We start from the raw sequence: 26,196 nt of genomic DNA, 5'->3' as shown, positions 1-26,196 counted from the left end.
CAAAGTAGGTTTGTAGGAGCTTAGAGCTAAAACTGGAAAGGAACTGCAGAGACCAGCTAATCCTACTTCCTCATTTTACAGAAAAAGGAAACTGAGATCCAAAGAGAGGAAGAGACTTATTTAAGATCACACATGGAGTATCAGTCTAGAGCTGGAAGGAACCCTCTAGTCCAATCTCCTTGTTTTCCAAAAGGGGAAACTGGAGCCTTGGGAGGGAAAGGGTTTTGCCTCAGGTCACACAAGTGACCTGATGGTTATGGTAGGACTTTAATCCAGGTCTTCTGATGGCAGAGTCAGGCATCAGATAAATGTCTGTTAATTCATTCTGTGGGCCAGTCCTACATTTGACCCCTCCTGGCCATGTGATCCAGGGGAGTTTCATTTACCTTCACCAGGCTCTTTTGAGTCTTGTAAAGAAGGTGCCCATTGGTAGAAGCAATCTATTTATCTTGGGGGTCCCCGGGCCAGAGTTACCAAGGGTTACCCTGGTGTTGATGGGTCCAGTCCCTGTCCCTCTCCCTCCCTCTGGAACTTCTTTACATGGAAAGTAAGAGTAAATTTTAGAATAGTTGGACAAATTTTAGGAGAGGACAGACAGCAGGCTATCTGTCAGAGCTTGCAGCCTTCATCAAGGCAAAGGGCAGAACCAAACGGTAGTTTCTCAAGTGGGGCGTCCTGCCTCTGAGCAATGAAGATGGCTTGGGTCGGGGGCACATTTTTCCTTTTGGGCCTGTACCTTTCCTTACGGGACACTTCATGGCTTTGTGATGATACTTGTAACAAAAACTCAGAAATTGGACTATGGAAGCCATCCATAGTTTTGTTGTCCTTTGTTCTCAAAGAAAACCAAAAGGACATCCCTATGTTGGCGTCAAGGTACAGTGTGTCCAACTGTGGCTTATCGGAATAATATAAGTTCATAATGCTCTATCTTCCACAGGTTGGGCACAGATCATAATGATGTGTAAATAGGCCCCGATCCAGCTTCTCTTTTATCTTGTGCCATGAATTTTGCAAACCCAAATACATTCTTTTTTTTAATAATGTTTTTCTTTTATTTTCAAAATATAGGCAAAAATAGCTCCTAACATTCACCCTTGCAAAACATCATGTTCCAAATTTTTGGCCCTCCCTTCTCCCCACTCCCCTCCCCTAGATGGCAAGTAATTCAATATATGTTAAACATGCTAAATTCTTCTATACATATTTCCACAGCAAATACATTCTTGAAGAACGGCTAAGTGAGATTTTTAAAATTGCTTCAAGAATAAACCTGGGGTCTTTCTGCAAAATATATATATATGTTTTGTTTTTCTAGCCCTAATGGTCAGCACAGTGATGACACACTTGAATAGGACAAGATTTTCCTTAAAGGCCCCTGAATTATTATAGTCAGTCCCAGAAGTCATCGGGTACAGCTGAGATTCTGGCCAAAAACTGGATGCCCAAAGTCCCAAGGTCCTAGGGCTGGTGGAACATAGGTTATTTGAACCCAAAGATGTTTTGATATCAAAAGATGTTTTGATAAAAAAAAATAAATAGAATCCTTTTCCCTTTTATTCCTTGATTAATTCATAGGGGCCTCCTGGGCCGCCAGGAATTCAAGGACCAAAGGTAATTTCTATTTTCTTTATATTCTCATTAGCTCTTTCAAGCTATTTTGTAGTTGACAATATTCAAGAGTTCTTATCTGAAAAATGTTCATTTCAGGGGAATATGGGCTTGAATTTCCAGGGTCCCAAAGGTGAAAAGGTAAGCCTTCTCTTTTTGTAACTTTCTGACCTCTTACCTCAGTTGTTTTTTTATTTTATTTTAAATCTTTTTGATCTTTTACAGTTTACAGTCATATTCTCTGAAGCATCTGGGCTGACCTCAATATTATCTTCTCTTTGGGGGGAACTAGGGTGAACAAGGGCTACAAGGTCCGCCTGGCCCCCCGGGGCAGATTGGGGAAATGAAGAGACCCAATGAGACGGAGCTGCTGAAAGGAGATCAGGTGAAGTATGGGGATGAAGGTAACCAGAGGCTTATGTATGAATATTATTTTAAAATAATCTTTAACGCTGGAAAAGAGAAGGAACCTTGGAGATCATCTAGTTCAGAATCTTCATTTTTACAGAGGAGGAAACTGAGACCCAGAAAGGAAGAGACTCACTCCACATCACACATAAGATCCTATATCTAGTGCTAAAAAGGGCTAACCTTTCCTCTGTAGAAGGTAAGTGATAGCCAAGGTCACCCATCTGCTCATGCAGCTTGAGTTTAGGTTCCTCAGAAACCATCCAATCTAGGCTGGTTTGCTGATTTTATAGATGAGGCCCAGAGAGGTTAAGTGGCTTGAGAGGAGCTACACAGCTTAGAAGTATCTAAGACAGGTTTTAAATCTGACTTTTTTTTTTCCTGAGGCAATTGGGGTTAAGTGACTTGCCCAGAGTCACCCAGCTAGGAAGTGTTAAGTGTCTGAGGCCAGATTTGAACTCCGATCCTCCTGACTTCAGGGCTGGTGCTCTACTAGCTGCACCCAAGTTTTCTTTATTCCTTTTTTAAAAATTTCTTATTTATTTTTTATTTATTTCTTTATTCCAAGTCTAGAACTCCAGTTCTCTACACCAGGGCTTCTTAAATTTTTTCCACTCAAGACCCTTTTTCTCCCAAGAAATTTTTACGAAACCCCGTGTATAGAGGCATATCAGATAGATAGACAAATCAAACACTTTACTGAGAAGAAATCAGAGTTTTGTGATCCCCACATTCAATTATGGGGTTGCAACCCTCAATTTAAGAAGCTTTGCTCTAAATAAAGCCACTGTGGTTTCATTGGTGTGGATACTCTCTTGGTTCAGGTCATGACTCCTATTAATTGGCCACCTGTAGGTCCCAGTATCAGATTTGGTCAGCTGGAATGCAGATAGCAGTCATCTCTGCTTTGGCCAGAAACCCTGAGGGTCTTCCCCTCCCAGAGTCATTCAGTCATTCATTTAGATTTCTTTGAACTAGATGAAAGAGAATATTCTTGGCCTCCATTGCTACCTAGCCTTTATCACTGAATGGGCGTTGCCTCAGTCAAATCTTAACCAGTCTCCCTCCCACTGCATCCAGGACCATCTCCAGTCGTCCTGATCCATATCTGGCCACTGGCCCCAGAGGACTCTGGAGGAGAAACTGAGGCAGGTGACCTTGCCCAGCCCTCCCTCACTTAGATCCAATTCCCTTGTATGTCACGACATCACCTCTCTGATGTCATGAACAACAAACAACAAGAAGTATATGGAAGGTCTCCAGGAAATGCTTTGACCAAAAGTCTTTTCCCTTTGTGGCCGACCTGGTCTTGTGCCCCTCGAAACTTAGCTGTGCTAGTCCTCGGTGTACCACCAAAAATCCACCACTGGCTCCAGAAGCATTGGAGGGGGATGTCAGTCATTCGGTCACCTGGGATTTCTTAAGCTGCAGCTGTGTGCCCGGGCTTGTGGTGAATGCTGGAGTGCGAAAAAGAAACAAAACAGGCTCTGCCCTCAAGGAGCTTACGGTCAAACAAGGAAGATGACATAGAAACAAATACATACAAAGCAAACTGTATATGAAGAATAGCAGAGAAACCAGGGTTCCTGGACTGCAGAGTAGCTTGTCAGGTATAAGTAGACTGAAAAGTTAGGAAAACCTGGATTTAAAGGGATTCAGAAGTGAAACAGGGTTTTCTGTTGGATCCTCTAGGCAATAGGGAGCCATTGGGGTTTATGGAGTAGAGGGCGACATGATCAGCCCTGTGCTTTAGGAAAATCACCTTGGCAGCTTAGAAAGGATGGACTGGCGTGGGGAGAGACTGAGGCAGGCAGAGCTACCAGCAGCTACTTCTGTAGTCCAGGTGGGAGGTGATGAAGGAGGTGATCAGGTCTAGGGGAGAGCAGGGGGCACATTCAGGAGCATGGGGCGGAGGTAGAAATGACAAGACTCAGGTAGTGGGTAGCGTGTGAAGGTGAGGAGTTGAGAGCATCAAGAGAAACATACCACTCACCCACGAAGCCCTCAGAAGTCCGGCTAAAGAGTTTGGGAGAGACTGAGCACACCGTGACTGCATACATATGTTTCCCTTCAAGAACTGCCTCTGTTTACACTTTTCATGCTAGAACCCCTTGAGATTTTGTCATTCGGTCATTTTTCACTCACATCCGACCCTTTGTGACCCCATTTGGGGTTTTCTTGGCAAAGACACCAAAATGGTTTGCCATTTCCTTCTTTAGCTCATTTTACAGATGAGGAAACCAAGGCAAGCAGGGTGAAGTGACTGGTTCAGGATCACACAGCTGGGAAATTTCTGAAGTGAGACTTGAACTCGGGAGGATGAGTCTTCCTGACTTCAGACCCTGTACTCTATCCACAGCGGCACTCTCTAGTAGATTTCCAAATTCCCTTTGCAGCCCCTTTTCCCCATATGGCCTTTGTCACTTTCTCATGTACTCAGCCAGTGTTCCTGTATCCCTGTTGTCACTGGAAGCCGCTCCTAGGCCCTGGTGGGCGTTCGCTTCATAAGCTTGTGGCCACGGCTCCCTGGGAGAAAAGTGACAGGAGATGAGGCAGAATGGCGTTTGGTCCCATAGAGTAGTTGCGTGGTAAATATTTGTTAAGTGAATGCTTGACTGATATTCTTGCTTTTACATTTTTTTCCCCAGCCAACGCTGAACGAGGGATGGATTGATTAGTGTTTGAAAGACAGCATCGGGTGGGGGAAAAGCGAGTCAGTGCTGGAAGACTGATTTCAGGGGGGCTGACACTAAGGATGGGTTGATGCTAGTTTGAAGGGCTAGGTTTGAACAATTAAAATGGGGAAAAGCTAAAAAGACATATAGGGCCATTTTGCCGTAATGACTGAGGGCGGAAGAATAAATAGCACCGTTTAGCCCCTTTTGCTTCTATTTATTTTTCCCCAAAGAATGATCTTCGAAGGGTCATCTAAAATCCCCCTCTTCAGTGCTGCAAAAGTGTGTTTGGGGGGATTTGAAGAAGTCTTTGGTGGAGTGCCTCGGGTCTCTGCTCGGCCCTTTTTAGCCTGAGAAAGGCACAGATGGCGTGATTTACAAGTGACATTTGGCTGAGAGGAATAGCCAACACTTTAGATGACAGAGGCAAGATTCGGAGAGATTTTAGCGGTTTAGGGTTTTAGGCTGAGTCCAAGAATCTAATCTAATCTAAAATCTAATAGGGATAAATAGGAAGTTTTTCTCTTGGATTTAAAGAAGAATCAATATCACTGACATAAGATGAGGGGGGGGAATGTGTGGATAGACCATGGTTTGCCTGGAAAAGACTTGAAATGAGGAAGACCCGAGTTCAAATGCTGCCTCATAGACTAGCCTGACCTCAGTTTCCTTTTTTGTCAAAAGGAGGAAGTCTGGTTCCTTTTGGTTCTAGATCTCTTGTACAAGAAGCAAGTCATTCCACTTTCCTTTGGCTTCATTTCTTCCACGGTTGGTCATGACTTGCCGGGCTTCTTAGGCTTTACTCCCTTCCATTACTCAGTGCTCTGGAGATACTGGCCAGCTCCCGGCTTTTTGCACATGATAGTGGCCTCCAGGCAGTTCCTCCTCCCAGGCCCTCCTTCCTCACCTCACCCCTCCTGGCTTCCATGACTTCCTTTAAGACTCAGCTCAAAGCCCACCTCCTGCAAGAAGCCCTTCCTGGTCTCCTTCTGCTTCTCAAAGTCCTTTCCTCTGGGGCTCCCTCTCACTCGCCCTGTTTTTGTCCTCTAGGTACCTAGTTGTTTGCATACGATCTCCCCCATTAGAATGTAAGCTCTTTGAGGGAAGGGACCATGTTTTTGCCTTTCTTTGGATCCCTAGTGCTTAGCAGAGTGCCTGGCATGTAGTAAGTGCTTAACAAATGCTTTTTGTTGTTGGAAAATTGGTGGAAGACCTCGATCGTCTCTTAGGTTCCTTTCCAACACTCAATCTGTAATCTGTGTGACCTTGGAGAAATAATTTCCTCTCCTGGGGCCTCCACTTCCCCTCTAAAATGAGGAGGTTCTAAAGTATGATGGCCTCCAAGATCCCTTGCAGCTTTTGCTCTTTGTTTTGTGGCATCATCCTGCTAGGTGATTTCGGGACAGCTAGTGGGTCCTGTAGCTAGCTGGCCAAAGTAGCTGGGACTGTGGGGAGGCCTCTGTTCCCCTCATTAAGCATTATTGTTTTTTTCTTTTTGATAGGGTGCTCCGGGGGACCAAGGCTCACCTGGACTTCCCGGGCTCCAGGGGCCTCCTGTGAGTAACTAGCATGCTTTGCTCTCAACCTGTGGAGAACTGTGCGTTTGTCTGCCAGCCGAGTGGAAATTCGATTTTTTTTTTGTGCCTTCAGGGTCTTCCTGGTGGTGTGAAAGGTGAAAAAGGCTGGCCGGGAGAACCGGGCCAGAAAGTGAGTCTCATGAGCTTAATAAGTCCGTAGAAACTTGAGCTAGTGACAGGTTGTTTGCATCGTAAACCAGATGTCTGAATGTGCTCTGGCACATACACACGTGTGCACGTTCATACAATATGCACATGGACATCACCTATACATATAGACCTACCAATAGCACACATATACACATACATAAACACATACACACCAACACACATATATACTCATACATACATATACATACATCACATACATGTGTATGCAACACATACAATACACATGTACATACAATAGCACATTTCATTTACATAATACACATTCATGTACACATCACATGCATGTACATACACACAATATACACACATGCATATACATACACATTTGTGCACATACACATGTATACATCACATTGGCACATATACACAAATACACATAAACATGCAATACACATATACACACATTCCTACACATACACATCACATTTGCAGAGAGACAATACCCACCTAAACACATACATACACATAATGCATATACATCCATGCACGTATCCATGTACACGTCACGTTTACACATACACACATATACGTACTTGCGTAATACACACACTTACACGCACCCCCCGTAACCACATTCGTACCCCCCCAGTTCTAAAGCTGCTTGCAGGACCCCCTGGTGGGTGGGATTGGGAGCGAAATGTGCACTTCAAACAAAGTCCTTGTTCCCTTTTTTTCTCAAAATCTCTGTGTGATGCAGGGTAAGCCAGGCAGAGATGGAGCCAGTGGCCTCCCGGGCATGCAAGTGAGTAGCCAGTTCGGTGTGAGGGGTGCTGGGAGGATGCTCTCAGGGCCCAGCGGGGAGAGGCTTAGTTACCAGACGGCAGGGAGCACGGGGAAGAAGGCAACCTGTATTCGTGGCCTTCTTCCTCCGGGTTCCCTTTCTTAGGTGCCCACTGCCACCTTCCCAATCTCCCTGGTCCAAGCATCTTCCCAAAGTCCTGGGCCACGCCTTGCACCGGGTCCTGAGGAAAAACCCATCCTGAGTTAAAAATGAGCCGCGGCCCCAGGGCCCAGTGCTGTTTGGATGAGGTTTACCAGTAGGCAGCGGGCCCTGGGATGTCTTTACCTAGTGTCCATTTTCCATAATACAAATGCATACTCCCACCCTGAGTTTCCTGGGTCTCTGGTGATTGCCAAGGTCATTTCTCGCATGACCAGCAGGTGGCGCAAGAGCTACTTACAAAGAAAAGAGCCCGGCTCCCCACCCTTTCCCTGTGTGGTGCAAGGAAACAGGGGGTCTGCTCCTAATGGGCTTTCTCAATGTGTAATTGCCTGGTTCGGAGGGGTGGGCGAAGCAAACTGCACAGGAGAAGGTGCCGGGGAACAAAGAGGCCATGTTGTTTAAGGAGCGAGAGGCAGGGGAGAGCTGATTTCTCCCATAAGCCTCTAGGTTCTAGACCTGTTTGGGCATCAAGACAGAAAGAGCAGCGCTGAGGGTCTGGGCAGAATGGGAGAGTCGGTGGCTAAGGAGGAGCCCCAAGCGGCTTGTGCTTCAGGCTCCCTCCCTTGGCCTTGGGCAGGGTGTGAGAGAGAAGGAACAACTCTCCTTGGGGCAGAACCAGGGCAAAAGCTAAGGAGCTTCGTCCCAGAGCCGGCAGGGGGACCCCAGAGGCCCCAAGTCCAGCCACCTCATTTTATAGAATGAGAAAACAGGCTTACGGATGTTTCGTTTCTTACCCACGGTCACAAGGGTGGGATTCGAATCGAGGTCTTCCGAAGTTCCGAGTCTAATGCTCTAGCCACCACAAGGTTCTGCCTCCCAGTCTTTAAGAGAAATCTGGGCTTCGGTGAGCACGAGAAGATGGAAGAAATGACTGAGGAAGAGATCTGGGGTGAAGTGGCGCTTAATAGAGGAGAGTTCCTAAGGATATATTGCAGAGGGACCCAAGAGGGTTGGGGCCGAGTTTATTATTGAGGGATTGGCGTGACCCTCCCTGCTGATTCCCACTCTGGCTTCCAGTTGATCCCAGGCAAGTCTGCATCGGGACATTCTGTCCAGGTGGAAGGGGTAAGCAGGACTGAGAGAGGGGGGAGACTTCTGACAGCCATGGGATTCAAGGCAGTAAGAAAACAGGAAAGCCTTGGTTTCCCCATTATACTTGCAGCTCAGACTCAATCCTGACATCGTGCCTTATCTTCATGTTTCTAAGGGTACTCTTTCCCCTTTTATCTCCAAGGGCTTGCCTGGTGATCCCGGTGTTCCTGGTAAACCCGGAAGGGGAGGCGAGAAGGTAAACACTGGGCACCAAGCTATGGCTCTTTTTAATCGGTGTAATGTTGGTCTCACTCAGGGAGTAAATTTAAACTCGCAATGTTCCAAGGTGCTGGATTATAGAATCCCTCTCCAAGTTAGAGAGTCATTGCTCATAACAATAGCTTGCTACCTCAGGATTGGGGTTCCCATCCTGTCTCTGCTTCTTATTACCTTGTGTGATCTTGGGCAAGTCACTTCCTGGCCCTTGGACTCAGTTTCCCTCTCCTAGCTCCAAAGTTAGGATCCTACTCCCATGAGTCTATCATTCCCAATTGTAACTTATGAGGAAAGCTCAAAATGCCTATTTGAATTTAAACAAAGCATCCCCTTGTGAAAAAGAGCAATTCCACGGGTTTCAGACCTGGCCTCCGAGGGGTTTCACTCCAGTGCCCATCCTTTCGGATTTGGGCACACGAGCATTCCCACCCCCACCCCCACCCCCGGCAGATCGGTCATCTCCATCAAACAGTTGTTTCCAGCTCTAGGACTCATTCTTTGCCAATGCTTCCATGTTTCCTTTGGAACCTCAGTTTGACTAAGGCTAGTCATTTAGGGATTCTATAAACACTCTGAGAGACAATCAATCAATCAACAAGTATTGATTAAATGCTTACTGTGTACCGGGCCTGTGGTAAGGGCCTGTGATACAAAGAAAGATAAAAACAGGCAGGTGTGAGAATAGACAGAGATGCAAGTCAAGCTTCTCCTACTCCAGAACTGGTTGCTCCTGGGTAAATCACCCCTGGACTCCAGAGGCAGTTGCATGGCAGGTGAGCCGCCATCATTGGAAAGAGGACTTTCCCCTTCTGGGAGTTTCTTCTGCCAAGCCGAAGAACAAAAAAATGACCATGACCAAGCTCGTCCAGAGAGGAGTTGGGAAATACCCCTCCCTCCTCTTTTTTTTTTTTTTTTTTTTTTGCAGAGATGAGGATATGGGGGCATGAAATATTATATCAATAATCAGAGCTCAAATAGACTATGGCAGCTGGCAAGCCCAATCTTCCTATTTTACAGAGGAGGAAACTGAGGCCCAAAGATTTGCCAAGATCACACAAAGAGTAGGTCTCAGAGGTGAGATCTGAACCCATGTCCTCTGCTTTATAGGCTCCTAGATAGATCTAGAGCTGGAAGAGATCTCAGGGGCCATCAAACTCAGTCCTCCTGTTTTATGGATGAGGAAACTGAGGCACAGAGAGGGGAAGGCATCCACCTCTCTGGAAGCTAGACAATCACCTGTTGGGTACATTCCAAATAGAGATCCGTTTCCTGGATGGGGGTGGGGTGGGGGGAAATGGCTTCCACCTCTGGTTCTGTAAATAAATCTGGCCAAACTCACACAGCTAGGTATTGATGGTAGGTTGACCCCCCCCCCCTTTTTTTTTGGACTTCTAGTTTTGTAAAAATCCACAGCTGGAAAGGACCTCCGAGGTAATGGAGTCTAACACCCTCATTTTGCAGATGAGAAAACTGAGGTTATGGAAGAGAAGGGCCTTAGCTTAAGTCCCCCGCAGAGTAAGCAGCAGGGGCCGGATTTGAGGCAGACTCCAGGCCCAGCGCTGTTTTCCTGTGCTCAGCTGCCTCCCACCACCTATCGATTGGCTTTGCTGAAAGGCTTGTTTTTCTCTTGTTTTCCTTTAAGGAAAGCCTTAACGGTTTTTTCCTCTCTCTTTTTCTTTCTTTCTTTCTTTCTCTCTTTCTCTCTTTCATTCTTTCTCTCTTTCATTCTTTCTCTCTCTTTCTCTCTTTCTTTCTTTCTCTTTCTCTCTCTTTCTTTCTCTTTCTCTTTCTCTCTTTCTTTTTTCTTTCTTTTTCTCTCTCTCTTTCTCTCTTTCTTTCTTTCTCTTTCTCTCTCTTTCTTTCTTTCTCTCTTTCTCTTTCTTTTTTTCTTTCTTTTTCTCTCTTTCTCTTTCTTTTTTTTCTTTCTCTTTCTTTCTTTTTCTTTCTCTCTCTCTCTCTCTCTCTGTCTCTCTCTCTCTTTCTCTCTTTCTTTTTCTCTTTCTCTTTCTTTCTTTCTCTCTCTTTGTTCACCGGGACTGCTTACTTGGTGGAGGGAGCGAGGTTTGCGGGGAGTGGGGAGCGAATCAGAACTGGAGGTGACATACAAACAAAATAAAACGTTAGAACGAAGCTCTTTCTCAAAGGGAGAGAGGCCGTGCCCGGCGGCCACATCCCCCGTAAGAGACCGTAAAATGTGTGCCGGGGGCCGCCGGGGCCGCGGGCTGGAGGAGGGAGTTAGCTGGCTGCAAGAAGGCCGTGGGGAAGGATGCGGGAGGTTACGCGGGGCCCGGTCCCCGCTGCTGCGGCAGATCTCTGCCCGCCGGGCCAGGGCTTTGTCTTGTTAAGCCGGGACCAGCTTCATTCCCCGCTGCGGCGTCCGAGGGCCCGGGCGAACCCAAGCGGCCGGATCGCTGGCCGGAGCCCGCCCGCCCGGACCCCCGAATCTGCCCTTTGTCTAAACGGCGCCTCGGGGCCGACCCCGGCCCCTGGCCGGGAAAGTTGCCGGATGCCTGCAATTCACCTGTAGAACATGGCCGGGCACCACCCACGGCTCCAGTCCCGCTTCCAAAGAGCCGCGGAGCGCCAGCTCCCCGCTACTTTAGGGTTCTAAGGGGCCGGGGGGGGGACCAACTCCCTCATTTTACGGCTGAGGAACGGGGGCTCGGTGTCTGAGCTGCGTTCTGGCAGCCCCCGAGTGCAGCCGAGCCTGGCTGGCCACCACCCCTTTCCATGGCTGCGGGCTCCCTTTCTTGTGTGTAGCTCAGTCAGGCTCCTCACTCTGTAAAAATCATTGCATCCAACACACAACTCTCTCTTTCTCTCTTTTTTCTTATTTTCTTTCTCTCTCTCTTTCTCTTCCCTTTTTCTCCTTTTTTCTTTCTCTCCTCCCTTTCCTCTTTCTTTCCTCTTCTTTCTTTCTCTCTCCTGTGTTCTTTCTTTCTTCCTTTCATTTTTCTTTTTCCTTTTTCTTTCCTCTTCTTTCTTTCTTTCTCTCTCCTCTTTCTTTCTATTTTTCTTTCCTCTTTCCCTCCCTGCTTCTCTCTTCTTTTTTCTTTCTTCCTCTCCATGTCATTCCTTCCTTCTTTCTTTCCCTTCCTCCTCCCTCCCTCCATCTCTTCTTTCTTTCCTTTTTTTCTTTCTTCCTTTCTTCTTTAATTTCTTCCTGTCTTCCTCCCTCCCTGCTTCTTTCTCCTTTCCTCCCTCCTTTCCTTCCTTCCTTCCTTCCTTCCTTCCTTCCTTCCTTCCTTCCTTCCTTCCTTCCTTCCTTCCTTCTTTCCCTCCCTCCCTCCCTCCTCCTCTCTCTCTCTCTCTCCCTCTCTCTTTTCAGTAACCTGCTTTTCAATTTTATTAACAGGGTCAAAAAGGTGACACCGGCCCCCCCGGCCCGCCTGGACTTGTAAGTTCTGTGGTTTCCCCCCTCCTCCTATTGAGTTGTATGTTTTGGGGCGCACTCCCTCCCTCCCTCCCTCCCTCTCTCCCGGCAGCACCTGCCCGGTCTCCTTCTATCCCAGACGGCCCTATTCCTCTTCCCAAATCAACCGATCCATCAGCAAGCGTTCCCCAAGCACTCCCCGGGCTGCCGGCTGGCGTTGGGCGTCGGGGTTACAAAGGGAAAACCCAAAGCGGCCCCTCCCGTGGCGGAACGGATCTTTCCTCCGGGGACACGAGCCTCTCTGAAGGGAGACGTGCCCATCGGAAGCACTGCTTGAGAGCCTACTGTGTGCTGGGCCCCGAGCCGGGTGCGGCTGGCGAGGCTGCGGCAGCTCCCAGAGAGCCGCCGCTCCCTCAAGGGAGAGGACCCGTTCGCGGGAGAAAGAGGGGCCAATTTCGAATGGGTCCCGGCGGGCGCCCCCGAAAAAGCATTGCGGTGGGCTTTCCGCGACCGCCGTAGCGGCGGCCTGATCCCGGAGGAGTCCTGCCATCGCTTCCTTTGTGTAACTTTTGCACGCTACAGATGCAGAATCCCGGCACTGTTGTTTCCCCCGTCTCCGTTCATTGGCGAGGCCGTTCCGCCGGCGGCCGGCAGGTGGCGCGAGAGCTGCTTCCAAGCCCAGAGCGGGGCTCCCCGCCCTTCCCCTGGAGGGCCCCAGGGAAAGATGGATTTAGTCCTAATAGGTTTTCTCAATTTGTAATTGCCTGATTTCAGACCTCCCCAGCTCCGAGCGTGTGCTTTTTGGGCGCCCTTGGTAACAAATGGAGAAAATGGTTCCGCAAAAGGCTAATTGTGGGATTTAGGGATTTTCACTGTGAAATTGACATTCCCCAATGTATTTCTGACTTTGTTAAATTTAATTGCGTAGGTTTCAGTTGTTCTTTCTTTGGCCAAAAGTTGGGGAAACTTTAAACTGGGAGAGTGGGCTGAAGCAGCCAGGGGAAGGGAAGCATGAAAGCTTATGTTCTCTATGCACACACTCACATGGCTGGACGCTGCCTGCCTGCCTGCCGGGAGGGACTCTCCGCCTCCAGAGTGGCGGCCTGGGCAACCGGAGCAGGCCTGGGAGGGCCCGGAGGCCCGGGGATGCCCTGAGGGCCCCGAGGCAAGGGGATGCTGGGAGGGCCCCGAGGCAAGGGGATGCTGGGAGGGCCCCGAGGCAAGGGGATGCTGGGAGAAGAGACAACCAGGCTCCCTGCACTCAAGGTAACTCTTGGGCAGCTTTCCATTTTTCTCCTTTCTCTGGGACTGGCAGAATTCTCCCCATGCGGGTCCTGGGGCGTCAAAGTTGCAGGTTTAGAAGTGTGATCTCAAGGACCCTCTTACCACCACCCCCAAATTTAAGAGATGGGGAAATCCAGGTTTGGGGGTATCCCTTTCACAGTGTTGCAGATTTAGAACTGTGATCTCAAAGACCCCCCAAAATTTAAGAGATGGGGAAACTCGGGTCCTGGGGTGTCCTTTTCACAACGTTGCCCGTTTAGAACTGTGATCACCACGGCCCTCTAGTCCACTTTCCCCCCCCCCAATTTCAGAAATGGGGAAATTCAGGCCCAGAGAGGGCAAGTACCCATCCAAGGTCCCACATAGGATCCCAGATGTGGAGCTGGAAGGGATCTCAGAGTCCACCCAGTGTGTTCCCCCTCAATTTACAGAAGAAGAAACCAAGGGAAAGTGACTTGTCAGCCAGAGAGGAGTCAATGGCAGACCCCCGATGCGAGCCAGGGTTTTCCCATCCAAGTCCAAAGCTATTTCCTACTTCTGTCATGACCCTTCCATTTGCGTCTGCTACCGGTGTGACCTTGGGCAAAGCTCTCCCCATACTCCCTCACTTTCCCCAGATATGACCCCCATGCCTGAACCCTCTTCCAAAGGAGCCTTTGGTCGGCACCGTGGAAGCTGGGAAGTTCTGACCCCACTTGGGAGGACAGGTCACCGGTGGCCAATAAGCTTGCTGCTCCCGAGGTCATTCCACACATATCATAAATAACATTTTCTAGAATCCCAGAATTGGGAGATGTTGAGCTTGATTAGCCCAACCCCCTCTCACAGATGTAGGAATTGGGGTTCAGATTTTTCTAAGTGACTTTTATAAAGCCGGCAGCGCCAGAGCCGATCCCCGATCCCCCAAAACCCCAATAACAAAATACTAGTTTGTTTCAGTTTAATCTCTTTCCCTTTTTTCCACATTACTGAGACAGGCTAGGGCTGAACACTGTCTTCCCATAATCCTTAGCTATTTTCTGGGAAGCTTCTATCTCCCACATTTAGGAACTCTCCCGGATAGCACATGGAACATCGGCTATCATCAGAGGCCGTGGAGGGAGTTGAAATCTAAAAGGCCCCAAACAGCCATCATTCTAATAGAGGAGACAGGTACATCTATAAATGCACGCCAGGTAAACACGGAGAGGCCAAACACGGCACTTCAAGGTAGTTTGGGAGGGAGGACTCCCAGCACTCAGGAGAGATCAGAAAGAGGGATGCGGGAACCGGGTCTAGAAGGAAAATGGGGATTGTTGGATGGACGTGCGGTAAATACTCAGCCCAGCCACCTAGAGCTGCCTAGATTCTCGGGCTGAATTGATGAGACATGCTTACCCTGCCTGCAAAAAACATTTTTTGAAATCAGAGCATTTGGGTTTAAGGCCACCTCTGCCTCTTATTTTTTCTGTGGCCTCCAGCAGTCTTTTTTTTTTAAGTAAGTGAGGTTAAGTGACTTGCCCAAGGTCACGCAGCTACTAGTAAGTGTCTGAGGCTGGACTTGAACTCAGGTCCTCCTGGCTCCAGGGTTGTGTAGTCACTAAACCTCCCTAGACTTCAATTTCTTCCTCTGTGAAATGAAGGTATTGAAATAAATGATTTCTGAAGTTGCTTCACCTCTAGAGCTGGGATCCAGTGTGTGACCCTGGGCCTCAGTTTATCCCTCTGTAAAATAAAGGGAGTTGGACTTGATGACCTCTGAGGACCCTTCCAGTTCTAAATCTGTGATCTTATGTGTGACTTTGAATGGGTCCCTTCCCCTCCCTGGGCCTTAGTTTCCCCCTCTGTAAAATTAAGTGAGTTGGGATAGATGGCCTCTATGTAGCTTGTCTAAAGGATCACAGAGGTAATAAGTGACAGTCCTGCCATCTGTAAGATGAGATTGTCTAGAAATCCATTCCAGTGAAAGAAAGGACTGCCATTGAAAGAAGAAAAAGGACCCTTAAATTTTCACCCAAACTAAGAGCGGAAGTGTTTACAGAGGCTGTAAAGGACTTGAAATTAATTCTAGTAATAAGTTCCTGGCTGGCGGGGCAGGGGGTGGGGAAATGTCTTAGGCTAGAGGCTCAGAATCCAACTGGAAGAATTTGCATTTGATAATGTAAGCAGTAGGGAGCCATTACCTGTCATTGAGCAGGGGAGTGACCCAATGGAGGTTGATTTTTGAGAAGGAATTTCTTCCTATTGTGGAGGATGGCTTGGAGGCAAGGAGGCTCAGGTAGGAATGTACACATGTGAACAGAAAAAGGTCCTTTTGGAAACCAAAAGATAGAATCGATAAGAGAATCAGGTCTAATGAGAAACAGTATAGAAAAAAATCATCATCCAAGTAGTGGTTTAATGGTTTATGTTTAAGTTCCTTGTGGAAATCCTGTTGCTCCATGGTCCTCCGTGATTGTCCATATCCTTTGGATATCCCGGAAAGTGGTTCTGCTAATGCTCCCTGATCTCCACCTCCTTCCCTCGCCCATCGGCATCTAGCGGTCTTCACCTTCCCGTTATAGGTACTTCCTCGCGGTGGGACTGGTGAAAAAGGGAACTTGGGCTTGCCTGGCTTGCCGGGAGAGAAAGGAGATCAAGGTTCCCCAGGGGCACCGGGTCTACCCGGCCTTCCTGGGCCTCCAGGTAAGCAAGGGTGCTTAACGTCAAAGAGCTAAGAGCGTCTCGTACGGGCCCGTGGATCGGCCAGTCACCGAACACATATTTATTTGTCAAGTACCTACTGTGTGTCAGGCACAGTAGGTATAAATACAGATGTGAAGCAGTCTCTCCTTTCAGAGAATTCAGTCTGTGCAATCAGTCGGTCAATCAATCAGCACTTATTAAACACCTATTATGCACTAGGTACTAAACACTAGAGAAATGAAAGCAAACTCTATGGCTTCTTACGGCCCTTTCAGCCTTAGGTTTTAGGACCCCGTGTGTTGGCCGGCCACTTTTCCTCTCTGGGCCTCAGTTTCTCCATCCATAAAAGGAGATGGTTGCATTCTAAACCCATGAGATGGACAGTTAAGGAGTAATCTAATTTCAGCTTCCTCTCCCACTAGACCCCTTGACAAGAAGGTCTATAAACACATTTGGAATCACATCGTTTCACTGTCTTGGCCACCAAACAATTCAATCAAAGAAGCAATTATTAACCCCCTCCTGAATTCCAGCTACTGTTAGGGAGAAAACTTCCTTTCCCAGTGTAGGTCAGCAGCACTTTTACAACTCAGAGCCTGGGGCTCTAGTGGTATGGGGGCAGGACTCGAAACCAGGACCTGCTGGCTTTTCTGGCAGCCACCTGCCCGCTAAGCCATGCTGGCTGCCCACCTGTTCAGCATACAGAATAATTTCCATGGGGCGGGTGCTGTTTCAATGGTACCATGAAAAGATGGAGCAGAGTGGTCATGGGACCAGTCTGGCTCCCAGTTCGGAAACACACAGACGCCTAAAGGAACCGGAGGTACCCAGCGGGCCCAGCCTCAAGCTCCTGCCCCATCTCTTTGCTGTTATCCCAGTGGGTGACAGCTTCCTCTGCTGTGGGTCAGCCTCCTGGTGCCCTCCACTTATGATTTCCCATAATGATGTTGCCCTGCTGGGAATCTTGGGCGATCACCCCTGGGCTTGAGCCTGGGGCCATTGTCTGAGCAGCAGCAAATATGATGGCTGCATCTCTCCCCATTCAGGGAACCCAGCCCCCTGTTTAGGCTGTAGTGAGGTCACAGGATGTGTGGGACCTGATTTGGGAGCTGACGATTCCACGGATCACACAGCGTGCCCGGGAATGGCTGGGAGAGGCCCGGAAGCGTCACGGCCCCAGCCAGGCATCGTGTTAAGCTGGCGACCGTGTCGGTTTAATAAACCGGCGGGTTACGGTGTGGCTGTGCGGATCACAGAAGAGCAGGCTGGGAGGGCCACCTGGAGGCCAGCTAGTCTGGGCCCCGCCTCCCAACAGGGCTGCCTGCAGCCCATCTCAGATCGATGGTGTCTGTCTGTTTTCTTTTTAATGGTCCCCAGAAACTAGTTCCAGGATTTGAGTTTGAGCCTTCCTGAGCTTGCGAGAAATGTAATTATTTTTGTGTCAAATGAGGAAAGGCAGAGATTTTTCAGCACATTTCTAAAAGCATAGAGCACACTTTGAAGATTGTTCTCTCTGCCACCTCCAAAGGTGATTGAAATGTTGACACTTCCCTCCTTCTTCTCCCAAAGTAGAAAATAGCAATATAACCCGGCATGCGGGCTAAGTTGAAGGACGGATTCTGCCATTACTTGCTACCCCGAAGAGACTGCAAGGAGCATCTCTAATACATGAAGACATTGCTCATTGTAATACGGGCTTTTTTTCTTGTCTAGGGCCTACTGTCACGGGACCTCCCGGACCCCCTGGCTTTCCTGGGGAAAGGGGCGAGAAGGGAGCTAAAGGGCTGCCCGGCGTCCCCGTACCTGGCCAGCCCGGATGTGACGGGCAGCCCGGGGCTCCTGGTCTCCCTGGGACTCCGGGCAAACCGGGACCTCATTTCCCTAGTAAGTGAGCCTCTGCCCTCCCCTACTTTAAAGCGTCTTCAAACTGGACAGGTTTTACGCCCGCTTTGTGGCCTAGTAATCAATCAGCAGGCAAGCAACTAGCACCTACTACGTGCCAGGCACCGTGTTATTCCGTAACAAAATGGAAATGATCTCCGCCCTTCGGGAGCTCACGTGCCCCCCCGCCACCTTTGTCGTCTGAAGGCTTCTATTCTTTTGCCACCCCTGTGTTTGACATTTTTAGGGAGGCCCTGTTATTTAAATTTGTTCTTTGGTAGTTTTCATAAATCATCTGTCTTCGTGCCTTCCGGGCCCTTTGGGGCTGCTTTTAGCCGATGGGCCTGCATTCACTGTTTACTTCTGGTTCATTGGCTTGCTCTCTCTGGAAGGACGTCTTGCTTCTTTTTAACCTGTTGAGATTTCTTTTGATCTAGTTCAGGGATTTCAAATCTTTTGGGGTGCTCATGAAGCCCATGGACTCCTCGGAGTGATATTTTTAAATATGTAAAATAAAAGATGTAGGGCGACAAAGAAAATCAATTAGATTGAAATTGATAGCTCTTCCCCCCAGTGAAAGTTCATGGATCCCCTGAAATCTGTCTGTGAATCCCTTGGGGATCCATGGTTAGAACCCCCTGGCTTAGACTCTTTGGCTGAGTGCCAACAGCTCCAAAATCCAACCGCAGGGGCTGCTGGCCTTTACTCTTAATTTAGATGGTGCGGTGTGTGAAAAGGGAGCTCGGGGCCCACCAGGATCTCCGGGGGACAGAGGAGTGCCGGGAGAGCAAGGAGTGAAAGGTACAGTCCCACACCGCGGGCTTCTCTTAATTGGCTTGAATTCGTGAAATAGAACCTTCCATTAAGTAGGGATGACATTGGATTGGGCCCAGCGGAGCCGCCATAAAAAACTACATGCTCATGTATCTTGCCTTTGTTTCCAACACAATACTCTCCAGGAGACAAGGGGGACACCTGCCTCAACTGTATCGAAGCTGGCCTCCCTGGCCTTCCAGGGGAGCCTGGGCTGCCAGGACCTCCAGGCCTCACAGGTAAAGAGTTCTGGGGCCGCTCATCCTTCCTTGTTTTTGTGGGATATTTTGGAATGTGGAGAAGTCAAACCCTGACCTGGACTCTCACCGGCTTTGACTTAGCGGAAAACCTGGTCTCAACTTCTTTAAGCCCAAAGTGGTATGGGGGACTGGAGGTTTGTTTCCCTCCCTCCCTCCCTCCCTCCCTTCTTTCCTTTCTTCCTTTTCTTCCCTTCCCTTCCCTTCCCTTCAACCCTTCAAGCCATAGAATACTATGAAGCACCATTTACTATCTCAGATGGCATTTATGGCTCAACATTCTTTGTAGCAACTGGCTTCCACGCTTAACAAATCATCAGATCATTTTCCTTCCCTTCCTTCCTTTCCCTTTTGGTTCCTTCCCTTTTCCTTCCTTTTCCTTCCCCCCTTCCTTTCCTTTTTTTCTTCCTTTCTTTTTCTTCCTTATTTTCTCTTCCTTCCTTCCCTTATTCCTTCCTTTTTCATTTCTTTCCCTTTTTTGTTACTTTATTAATTTCTTCCTTCCCTTCTCCCCTCCCTCCCTCCTTTCCTTCCTTCATTTTTCCCTTTGTTTCTTTGTTCCTTCCTTCCTTTCTTCCTTCCCCTTCCTTCATTGGTTCATTCCTTCCTTCTTTTCTTTTCCTTCCTTCCTTTCTTTTTCTTCCTTCATTGGTTCATTCCTTATTTTCTCTTCCTTCCTTCCCTTATTCCTTCCTTTTTTTTTTTCAAACCCTCCTTTTCTTCCTTCCTTTTCCTCCCCCTCCTTTCCTTCTTTTTCCCTTTTTTTTCCTTCCTTCTTTTTTCCTTCCTTTCTTCCTTCCCCTTCCTTCACTGATTCATTCCTTCCTTCTTTTCTTTTCCTTCCTTCCTCCCTCCCTCCCTCCCTTCCATCGTTCATTCATTTGTTCCTTCCTTTCTTCCTTCCTTTTTCTTCCTTCATTGGTTCATTCCTTATTTTCTCTTTCTTCCTTCCCTTCTTCCTTCCTTTTTTCCTTTCTTTCTCTTTCTTTGTTACTTTATTAATTTCTTCCTTCCCTTCTCCCCTCCCTCCCTCCTCTCCTTCCTTCCTTCCTTGCTTCACCTTCCCTCATTGATTCCTTCCTTCCTTCTTTTCTTTTCCTTCCCTGCCTTCCTTCCTTCTTTCATCCCTCCCTCCTTTCCTTTATTCCTTCCTTCCTTCCTTTCTTCTCCCAGTGAAGGAACTTGCTCAGAGCCAGGCAGTCAGTATGGGACAGAGGCTAGACTTGGCACAAGTCCTGCTAATTGGAGGTTGGCTGTGTAGCCACTAGGCAACACTGTCTCCATGAAGCTAGATTTCAAAGAAGCTTTCGTTTCAGCTGTCAGTTCGAGGCAGTGGCCTCCCAACTTCCTTTTCCTCCACCTTCCCTCTTCCAGTCTTGCTGCCTTTGCTCTTTGCCCATCACGGTGTCTCCTAGGCCAAAGCAGAGTGTCAGGCCAAGGGTAGGAGTGGCAGGGGCCAGAGGCTGCAAAAACTGACTGGATCGTGCTGGGATGGCTGCTTCTCTCTCTCTCTCTCTCTCTCTCTCTCTCTCTCTCTCTCCCTACGAGGGGGTGGCTGCTAGCAACTGGAAGAGCTGCACAAATTGGCTAGTCCTCAGTGGGCACGAATCCTCGAGGAATGAATAGCTGCCTAATGAACAAACCCATGTGTTTGTCATGTACGCGGGGACTTTGTGCTCGCCCAGGAAGGATGTGACCCCGATTCCAAGAAGCAGAAATGATTCTTGATGTGCTAAAATAGGGACTATTTTCACAAACTGTATGGGATGCTGATAAATTGCTTTGAGCACTTGCTGCTTTTGTGATCCTGGCCAAGTACCTTCTCCTTCCTGGGACTCAGTTTCCTCATCTGGGCTCCCTTCCAACTCTAGATCTTTGTTACTGGGAGTGACCTCTAGCAAATCCTTTGCTCTCCTTGGGCTTCAGTTTCCTCCTCTATAAAATCAGGTGGGGTGGACAGGAGGGCTGCCGAAGGCCCACAGACACTGCAGTTCCCTTTGTATATGTGTGTGCCTATCAGGAGCTCGTGGTTTCCCTGGGCAGAAAGGTGCCAAAGGAAATGCCGGTGCCATTGGTCCAGTAGGATCACCAGTAAGTATCAAACATGTTACAGGGAAAGGGGTAGAAGAAACGGTCCCTGTTTTTGGCATGGGGGGTGGATTTACAGGGTAATTCATTGATTTCAACTCTTTTAAAGGTGCATTTTAGCATGGAGCTTTTAAATGAGTGGAAATCAACCAATCAACAAACATTTATTCGTTGATTACTCTATACTAGCCATTCTGAGGCAGGCTCTTTTTTTTTTTAATGATTTCTTTTGTTTTTCTTCATTTTCGTTTTCTAGTTTGTTTCTCCTAGTGCTTAGAAAGTCATCCCTTGTAATGAGGAATGAAAAAAGAAAAGGAAAAAACCCATTTAGTCAAATGAAATAACACAGCCATCAGGCTTAGGATGTATGCAGTAGTCCCCATCCCTGGCCTCCCACCTCTCAGACGTAGCCTCTCACAAGGCTCTGTGCACAGGAAACATGTTGGATCTGAGAAAGGGAAAAGCAAAGAACATTTCTCTCTCTTTTTGGGTCTCAGGGCCTTCCAGGAGTTCCGGGTGCCTCAGGAGAGCCTGGTTCAAAAGGAAGTCCAGGGGACACCATCAGTTTCCCAGAAATGAAGGGTGACAAAGGTGATGCAGGTCTCCCTGGAGCTTCAGGGATTCCTGGTTTGCCTGGCAGTCCCGGAAAAGATGGATTGCCCGGACTTCCCGGCATCAAAGGAAAACCTGTAAGTTCATTCATTATTGCTTTTCTCTCTGCAGATTGTTAGTTAAGGACTATTATTTTCTTTTGCTGAGGCAAGTGGGTTAAGTGACTTGCCCAGGGTCACACAGCCAGGAAGCGTTAAGTGTCTGAGGCCAGATTTGAACTCAGGTCCTCCTGACTCCAGGGCTGCTGGTCTATCCACTGCACCACCTAATTGCCCCTAAGGACTGCCCCTAAGGACTTTTCTTAAGGCAGAGCAGAGATTCAGGCTGGTGCTGACACAGACTCTAAGAAGAATACTAATAGTAACTAACATTTTTATAGCCCTCACTGTGGGCCAGGTAGCGTACTAAATGCTTTACAATTACAAGCTCATTTAATCATTGCAACAACTCTGGGAGGTCGGTGCTGTTACAATCTCCAGAAAGTGACTTCTCCAGGGTCACACAGCTGATAAGTATCTGAGATTGGATTTGACCTCAGATATTCTTGGTCTGCTTCTCTAACCACTGGACCTTTGAGCTGCACTCAAGAGCAGACCCCCAGCTCCTGAAAAGAAGGATTCAGAAGTCAAAGTGGGAGACTGGCAGAGACATTAAGGTCCTTGTTCCAGTTGGAGTTAGTATGGGTCAGTGAGAGGCTCTTTTGCTCACTTGGGTCCGGCCTATCCCTGTGCTATCTGACAGAGATGAGCCTGGAATCTCCATGGGGGGGAATTGGGACTGAGGGTGATAAGCTGGAGGACCTTGTGGAAAGTCACTTCATCTCCTCAGGCCTCAGTTTCCTCATCTGTAAAATGTTTATGGCTTTACTAAGTAGCCTGAGCTCGCTTCTGGCTCTAGATCTCAGCTCCTAGGAACTATGAGTATTGAACGTACACGAGCAGATTTTACTGTTATCCCCAAATCAAATTTATAACAAAGTTAATCTGACACCTATTTCATGATATGCCTAATTATTTTTGTGCTGGAGGGTAATTAGGCATAAATGGCAAGCTGTTCACGTAAATGATTATAATTACGGCTCCTTTAATGTAGTCAAAGAACGCGTTTCTCAGGTCAGTTGGGCCAAGTGAGGGGGGAATGGACGGAGCCCGGGGCCGCTCTGGATGAGCCCTAGACCTATAACCCCAGGGTGCCTGAAACTCTCTCTTTGGGCCGAGCCTGCCCATAGTGTGAAGGTCTCCACTCCCAGCGAGTAGGTACGCTGGCCTGCCAGCTGCCGGGAGCCCCTCCAGGTGGGTAGAGACACACAGTGGTAGGGCCACACTTGGCTTTGGGTGGGCCTCTTCTTCCACCTCCAGTGGGACTGCTGGGGGAGAAGGATGCCATCGAGTCACAAGTACAACCACGTCTGGAGTGTAGGGCCAAGGGGCGTGTTCGTGGATCCAGAGACAGCCCTGCCATCCCCCTACGATCAGGGATCTAGAGACGGCCCCACCATCCAGAGATGGCCCCGTCATGCGTCTATGGTCGCAGATGCAGAGACGGCCCTGCCATCCGCCTATGGTTGCGGATCCGGAGACTGCCTTGCTATCTCTATAGAGCAAGGACTGCCTCGTATTCCCATCTGGAAAGGGGCCTGGCAGCCCAGGCTCATATTCCTCTGCCCCAACCCCTGTTTCCTTTTACATAAAAGTAAAGTATGGGATGTGATCAGACAGAATAGCCTGTGCCTTCTACCCCATCCCCCCACACGCCATTTCTCTAAATAGACATTAATTTATATTAACTAGCAACCCCCACGAGATAGTTCAGGGTTGTTAGTCATTCACAGCTTGGTGTGAATTAATTGAATGAGCTCGCTTTCCGTGCATTTAGCTGAGGAATGGGCATTTGGAGTGGGGGGAGAAAGCAGGTTGTGGTCATTTTGAAGCGATGGTGACTAGAGACAACGTGACATGGGGAAGAAAGCATTGGATTTGGAGTCAGTGGGACCTGGGCACAAATCCCAGTTTTGCCGCTTCCTATCTCCATGAAGGAACGAATGGCCATGGCTTCTGAACTCACAGAACCTAGCTTAAAATCCCGTCTCGGACACTTACTATGTGATCTTGGACAAGGACCCGCCCCGGGCCTCAGTTTCCCCTTATGTAAAATGAAGGGCCTTCGAGGTCCTTCTCAGCTCTAGATTTAGAGTCCTATGTGTGACCATGGACAGGTCCTTTCTCCTGGGCCTCAGTTTCCCCTAATGTAAAATGAAGGTCCTTTGAGGTCCTTCTCAACTCTAGATTTAGAGTCCTATGTATGACCATGGACAGGGCTCTTCTCCCGGGCCTCAGTTTCCTCCTGGAAAACGAGCAGGTTGTATTTGATGACCTCTAGGTTTATAATTCTGTGTTCTTCCTACAGGGCTTTGGGGAGGATCTTGTCCCTATGTCATGGGATGACAACTCTGAGGCAAATAGAAGATTATCTATAGTTTAGGGAACGTGGGGAAGACCAGGGTACATGTAGGGGATGGGAAAGGTCACCTGGAAACGCGTGGGGCTGGATCCCACCGAGCAGAACAAAGATGTGCTTTGGGCTGTTTTGTAATGTGGAGAGATGAGGACAGCACATAGTCGGCCTAGCAGGAACGGGGCTGGAGCTATTGCTCCCTTGGGCTCAGCTCTTACCATTGTGGCTCTGACCACTAAGGCTCTTTCTTTCCATTTTCTATCTTTTCCTTTTCAGGGTGGCTTTGCTTTGAAAGGTGAAAGGGGTCCCCCTGGAAAGCCAGGTTTGCCGGGTCTGCCCGGGACCAGAGGGCCCATGGGTCTTCCTGGTTTGGGCCTACCAGGCCCTATGGGTAAAAAAGGCATCCCAGGCATGGCAGGAAATCCGGGTCCCCCAGGAATCCCAGGTAAGTGCAATCCCGTTTTACCTTGGTGCTAGCAAAGGCTTCAGTTTATTTGGGATTTCATTTATGTGACAACTCTCTCCAGTGGGGTGGATCATAGTCCAGGCCTTCTCATGGTGGGTGAATCATGCCTCCATCTTCCCATCAACCCTTCATGGAGGATCGATTTAATATGCTAGAAGCTCTTCCATTGAATTTTTTTTTTTTTGCTGAGGCAATTTGGGGTTGAGTGACTTGTCCAGGGTCACACTAGGAAGTGCTAAGTGTTTGAAGTCAGACTTGAGCTCAGGTCTTCTTGACTTCAGGGCTGGTGCTCTAACCACTGCACCAGCTAGCTGCGCCCATTGATCTTTTAATATTCCATCCAGACCAGGGCAATCTCTGGGCTCTTGTTTATCCATGAATTCCTCTCTCAAAATATGCCCAGTTCACTTCCTTTTCCAAACTTACATTTCTGGAATGACACCTCTTGCTTCTTGTGTGCAACCCATTGCGTCACCCACCACGTCTACTTACGTCTTCCAGAAATGTCTCTCCTGTCCTTTGGGTCACCTACAATTCCAATCCTTTTGTGATTGTGCTGTTCCTCAATTCACAGCAACCATAAAGCGTAATATTGGTGTTAAAGAGAGAATTTTCTATGTGAGCCCAGCTTGGGATCACTGAAAACACTGACGTTTCCCAAAGGTAATCCGGCCTACTCCTTTCCTCCTGTTCAATTCTGGCCCGAACTCACTGTCTAGCTATAGTGCCCATTCAGGTTCTCTCTGTCTCTCTCTATATGTGTATCTCTCTCTTTCTGACTGTCTCTGTCTCTCTGTGTGCCTGTCTCTTACTCTGTTCCCCTTTCTTCTCTCCTTCTCTCTCTCTCTCTCTCTGTCTCTCTGTGTGTGTGCGTCTCTCTCTCTCTGTCTCTGTCTCTCTCTGTCTCTCTCTGTCTCTCTCTCTCTGTCTCTCTCTCTGTGTCTCTCTCTGTCTCTCTCTTTCCACACACACACACACACACACACACACACACACACACACATACACACACACACACATGTATATATTTTATATACATTTGGCCTGTCTCAGAGTCCTGAAGTGTCTATAGGTGAGCTCTCATCTTACCTTGCCCAGCAACAGGTTTCTACCCTACTTTCCAGCCAAAGGATATGAACAGGCAGTTTTTCACATGAAGAAGTTTAAGCCATCAATAAACATGTGGGGAAAATGCACTAAAAATTGGTCCCGCCATTGTGGAAAGCAATTTGGAACGAACACCCTCTTTGACTCAGTGGTACCACTGCTAGACTTATATCAAAAAGATATTTTAAAAGAGAAAAAGGAATCAAACGTACAAAAATATTTATAGCAGCTTTTATTTTACTATAACAAAGAACTGGAGACAAAGGAGCTGTCCATGCTTTGGGGAATGGTTAAACAAATGATGGTATACAAATGTAATGGAATATTAATGAAGTAGAAGAAATGAAAGAGGGAGAGTTTCGGAGAAGACCGTGATGACTAATATGAACTGATGCAGAGGGAAGTGAGGAAAGCGGAGCAATTTTTATAATACTAACCTTTTAAAGTCATGTCATCATACCTTCCTCCTTGCCCTTTAACATGTCATCTTCCTGTATTAGATTG

The 26,196-nt window shown here is 48.1% G+C and overlaps 1 protein-coding gene across 1 annotated transcript in view; it reads left to right on the top strand.

The window, feature by feature from the left end:
• COL4A5 (collagen type IV alpha 5 chain) overlaps positions 1 to 26,196 on the top strand; it is a 214,195-nt gene that overhangs the window by 70,021 nt on the left and 117,978 nt on the right. Inside the window, exons 11-25 of the mRNA XM_031944962.1 lie at positions 1,579 to 1,614; positions 1,711 to 1,752; positions 1,904 to 1,996; positions 6,197 to 6,250; positions 6,345 to 6,401; positions 7,140 to 7,184; positions 8,620 to 8,673; positions 12,049 to 12,090; positions 15,894 to 16,014; positions 17,728 to 17,898; positions 18,613 to 18,696; positions 18,855 to 18,947; positions 20,986 to 21,056; positions 21,551 to 21,742; positions 24,396 to 24,564. Of these exons, the coding sequence (XP_031800822.1) occupies positions 1,579 to 1,614; positions 1,711 to 1,752; positions 1,904 to 1,996; positions 6,197 to 6,250; positions 6,345 to 6,401; positions 7,140 to 7,184; positions 8,620 to 8,673; positions 12,049 to 12,090; positions 15,894 to 16,014; positions 17,728 to 17,898; positions 18,613 to 18,696; positions 18,855 to 18,947; positions 20,986 to 21,056; positions 21,551 to 21,742; positions 24,396 to 24,564 (1,324 nt within the window). The remainder of the gene's footprint in view (positions 1 to 1,578; positions 1,615 to 1,710; positions 1,753 to 1,903; positions 1,997 to 6,196; positions 6,251 to 6,344; positions 6,402 to 7,139; positions 7,185 to 8,619; positions 8,674 to 12,048; positions 12,091 to 15,893; positions 16,015 to 17,727; positions 17,899 to 18,612; positions 18,697 to 18,854; positions 18,948 to 20,985; positions 21,057 to 21,550; positions 21,743 to 24,395; positions 24,565 to 26,196) is intronic.

This window comes from Sarcophilus harrisii, chromosome X (genome assembly GCF_902635505.1).
Source record: "Sarcophilus harrisii chromosome X, mSarHar1.11, whole genome shotgun sequence".
NCBI lineage: Eukaryota > Metazoa > Chordata > Mammalia > Dasyuromorphia > Dasyuridae > Sarcophilus > Sarcophilus harrisii.
The sequence above is the reverse complement of the archived record's forward strand: the minus strand, read 5'-3'. Positions and strand labels throughout refer to the sequence as shown.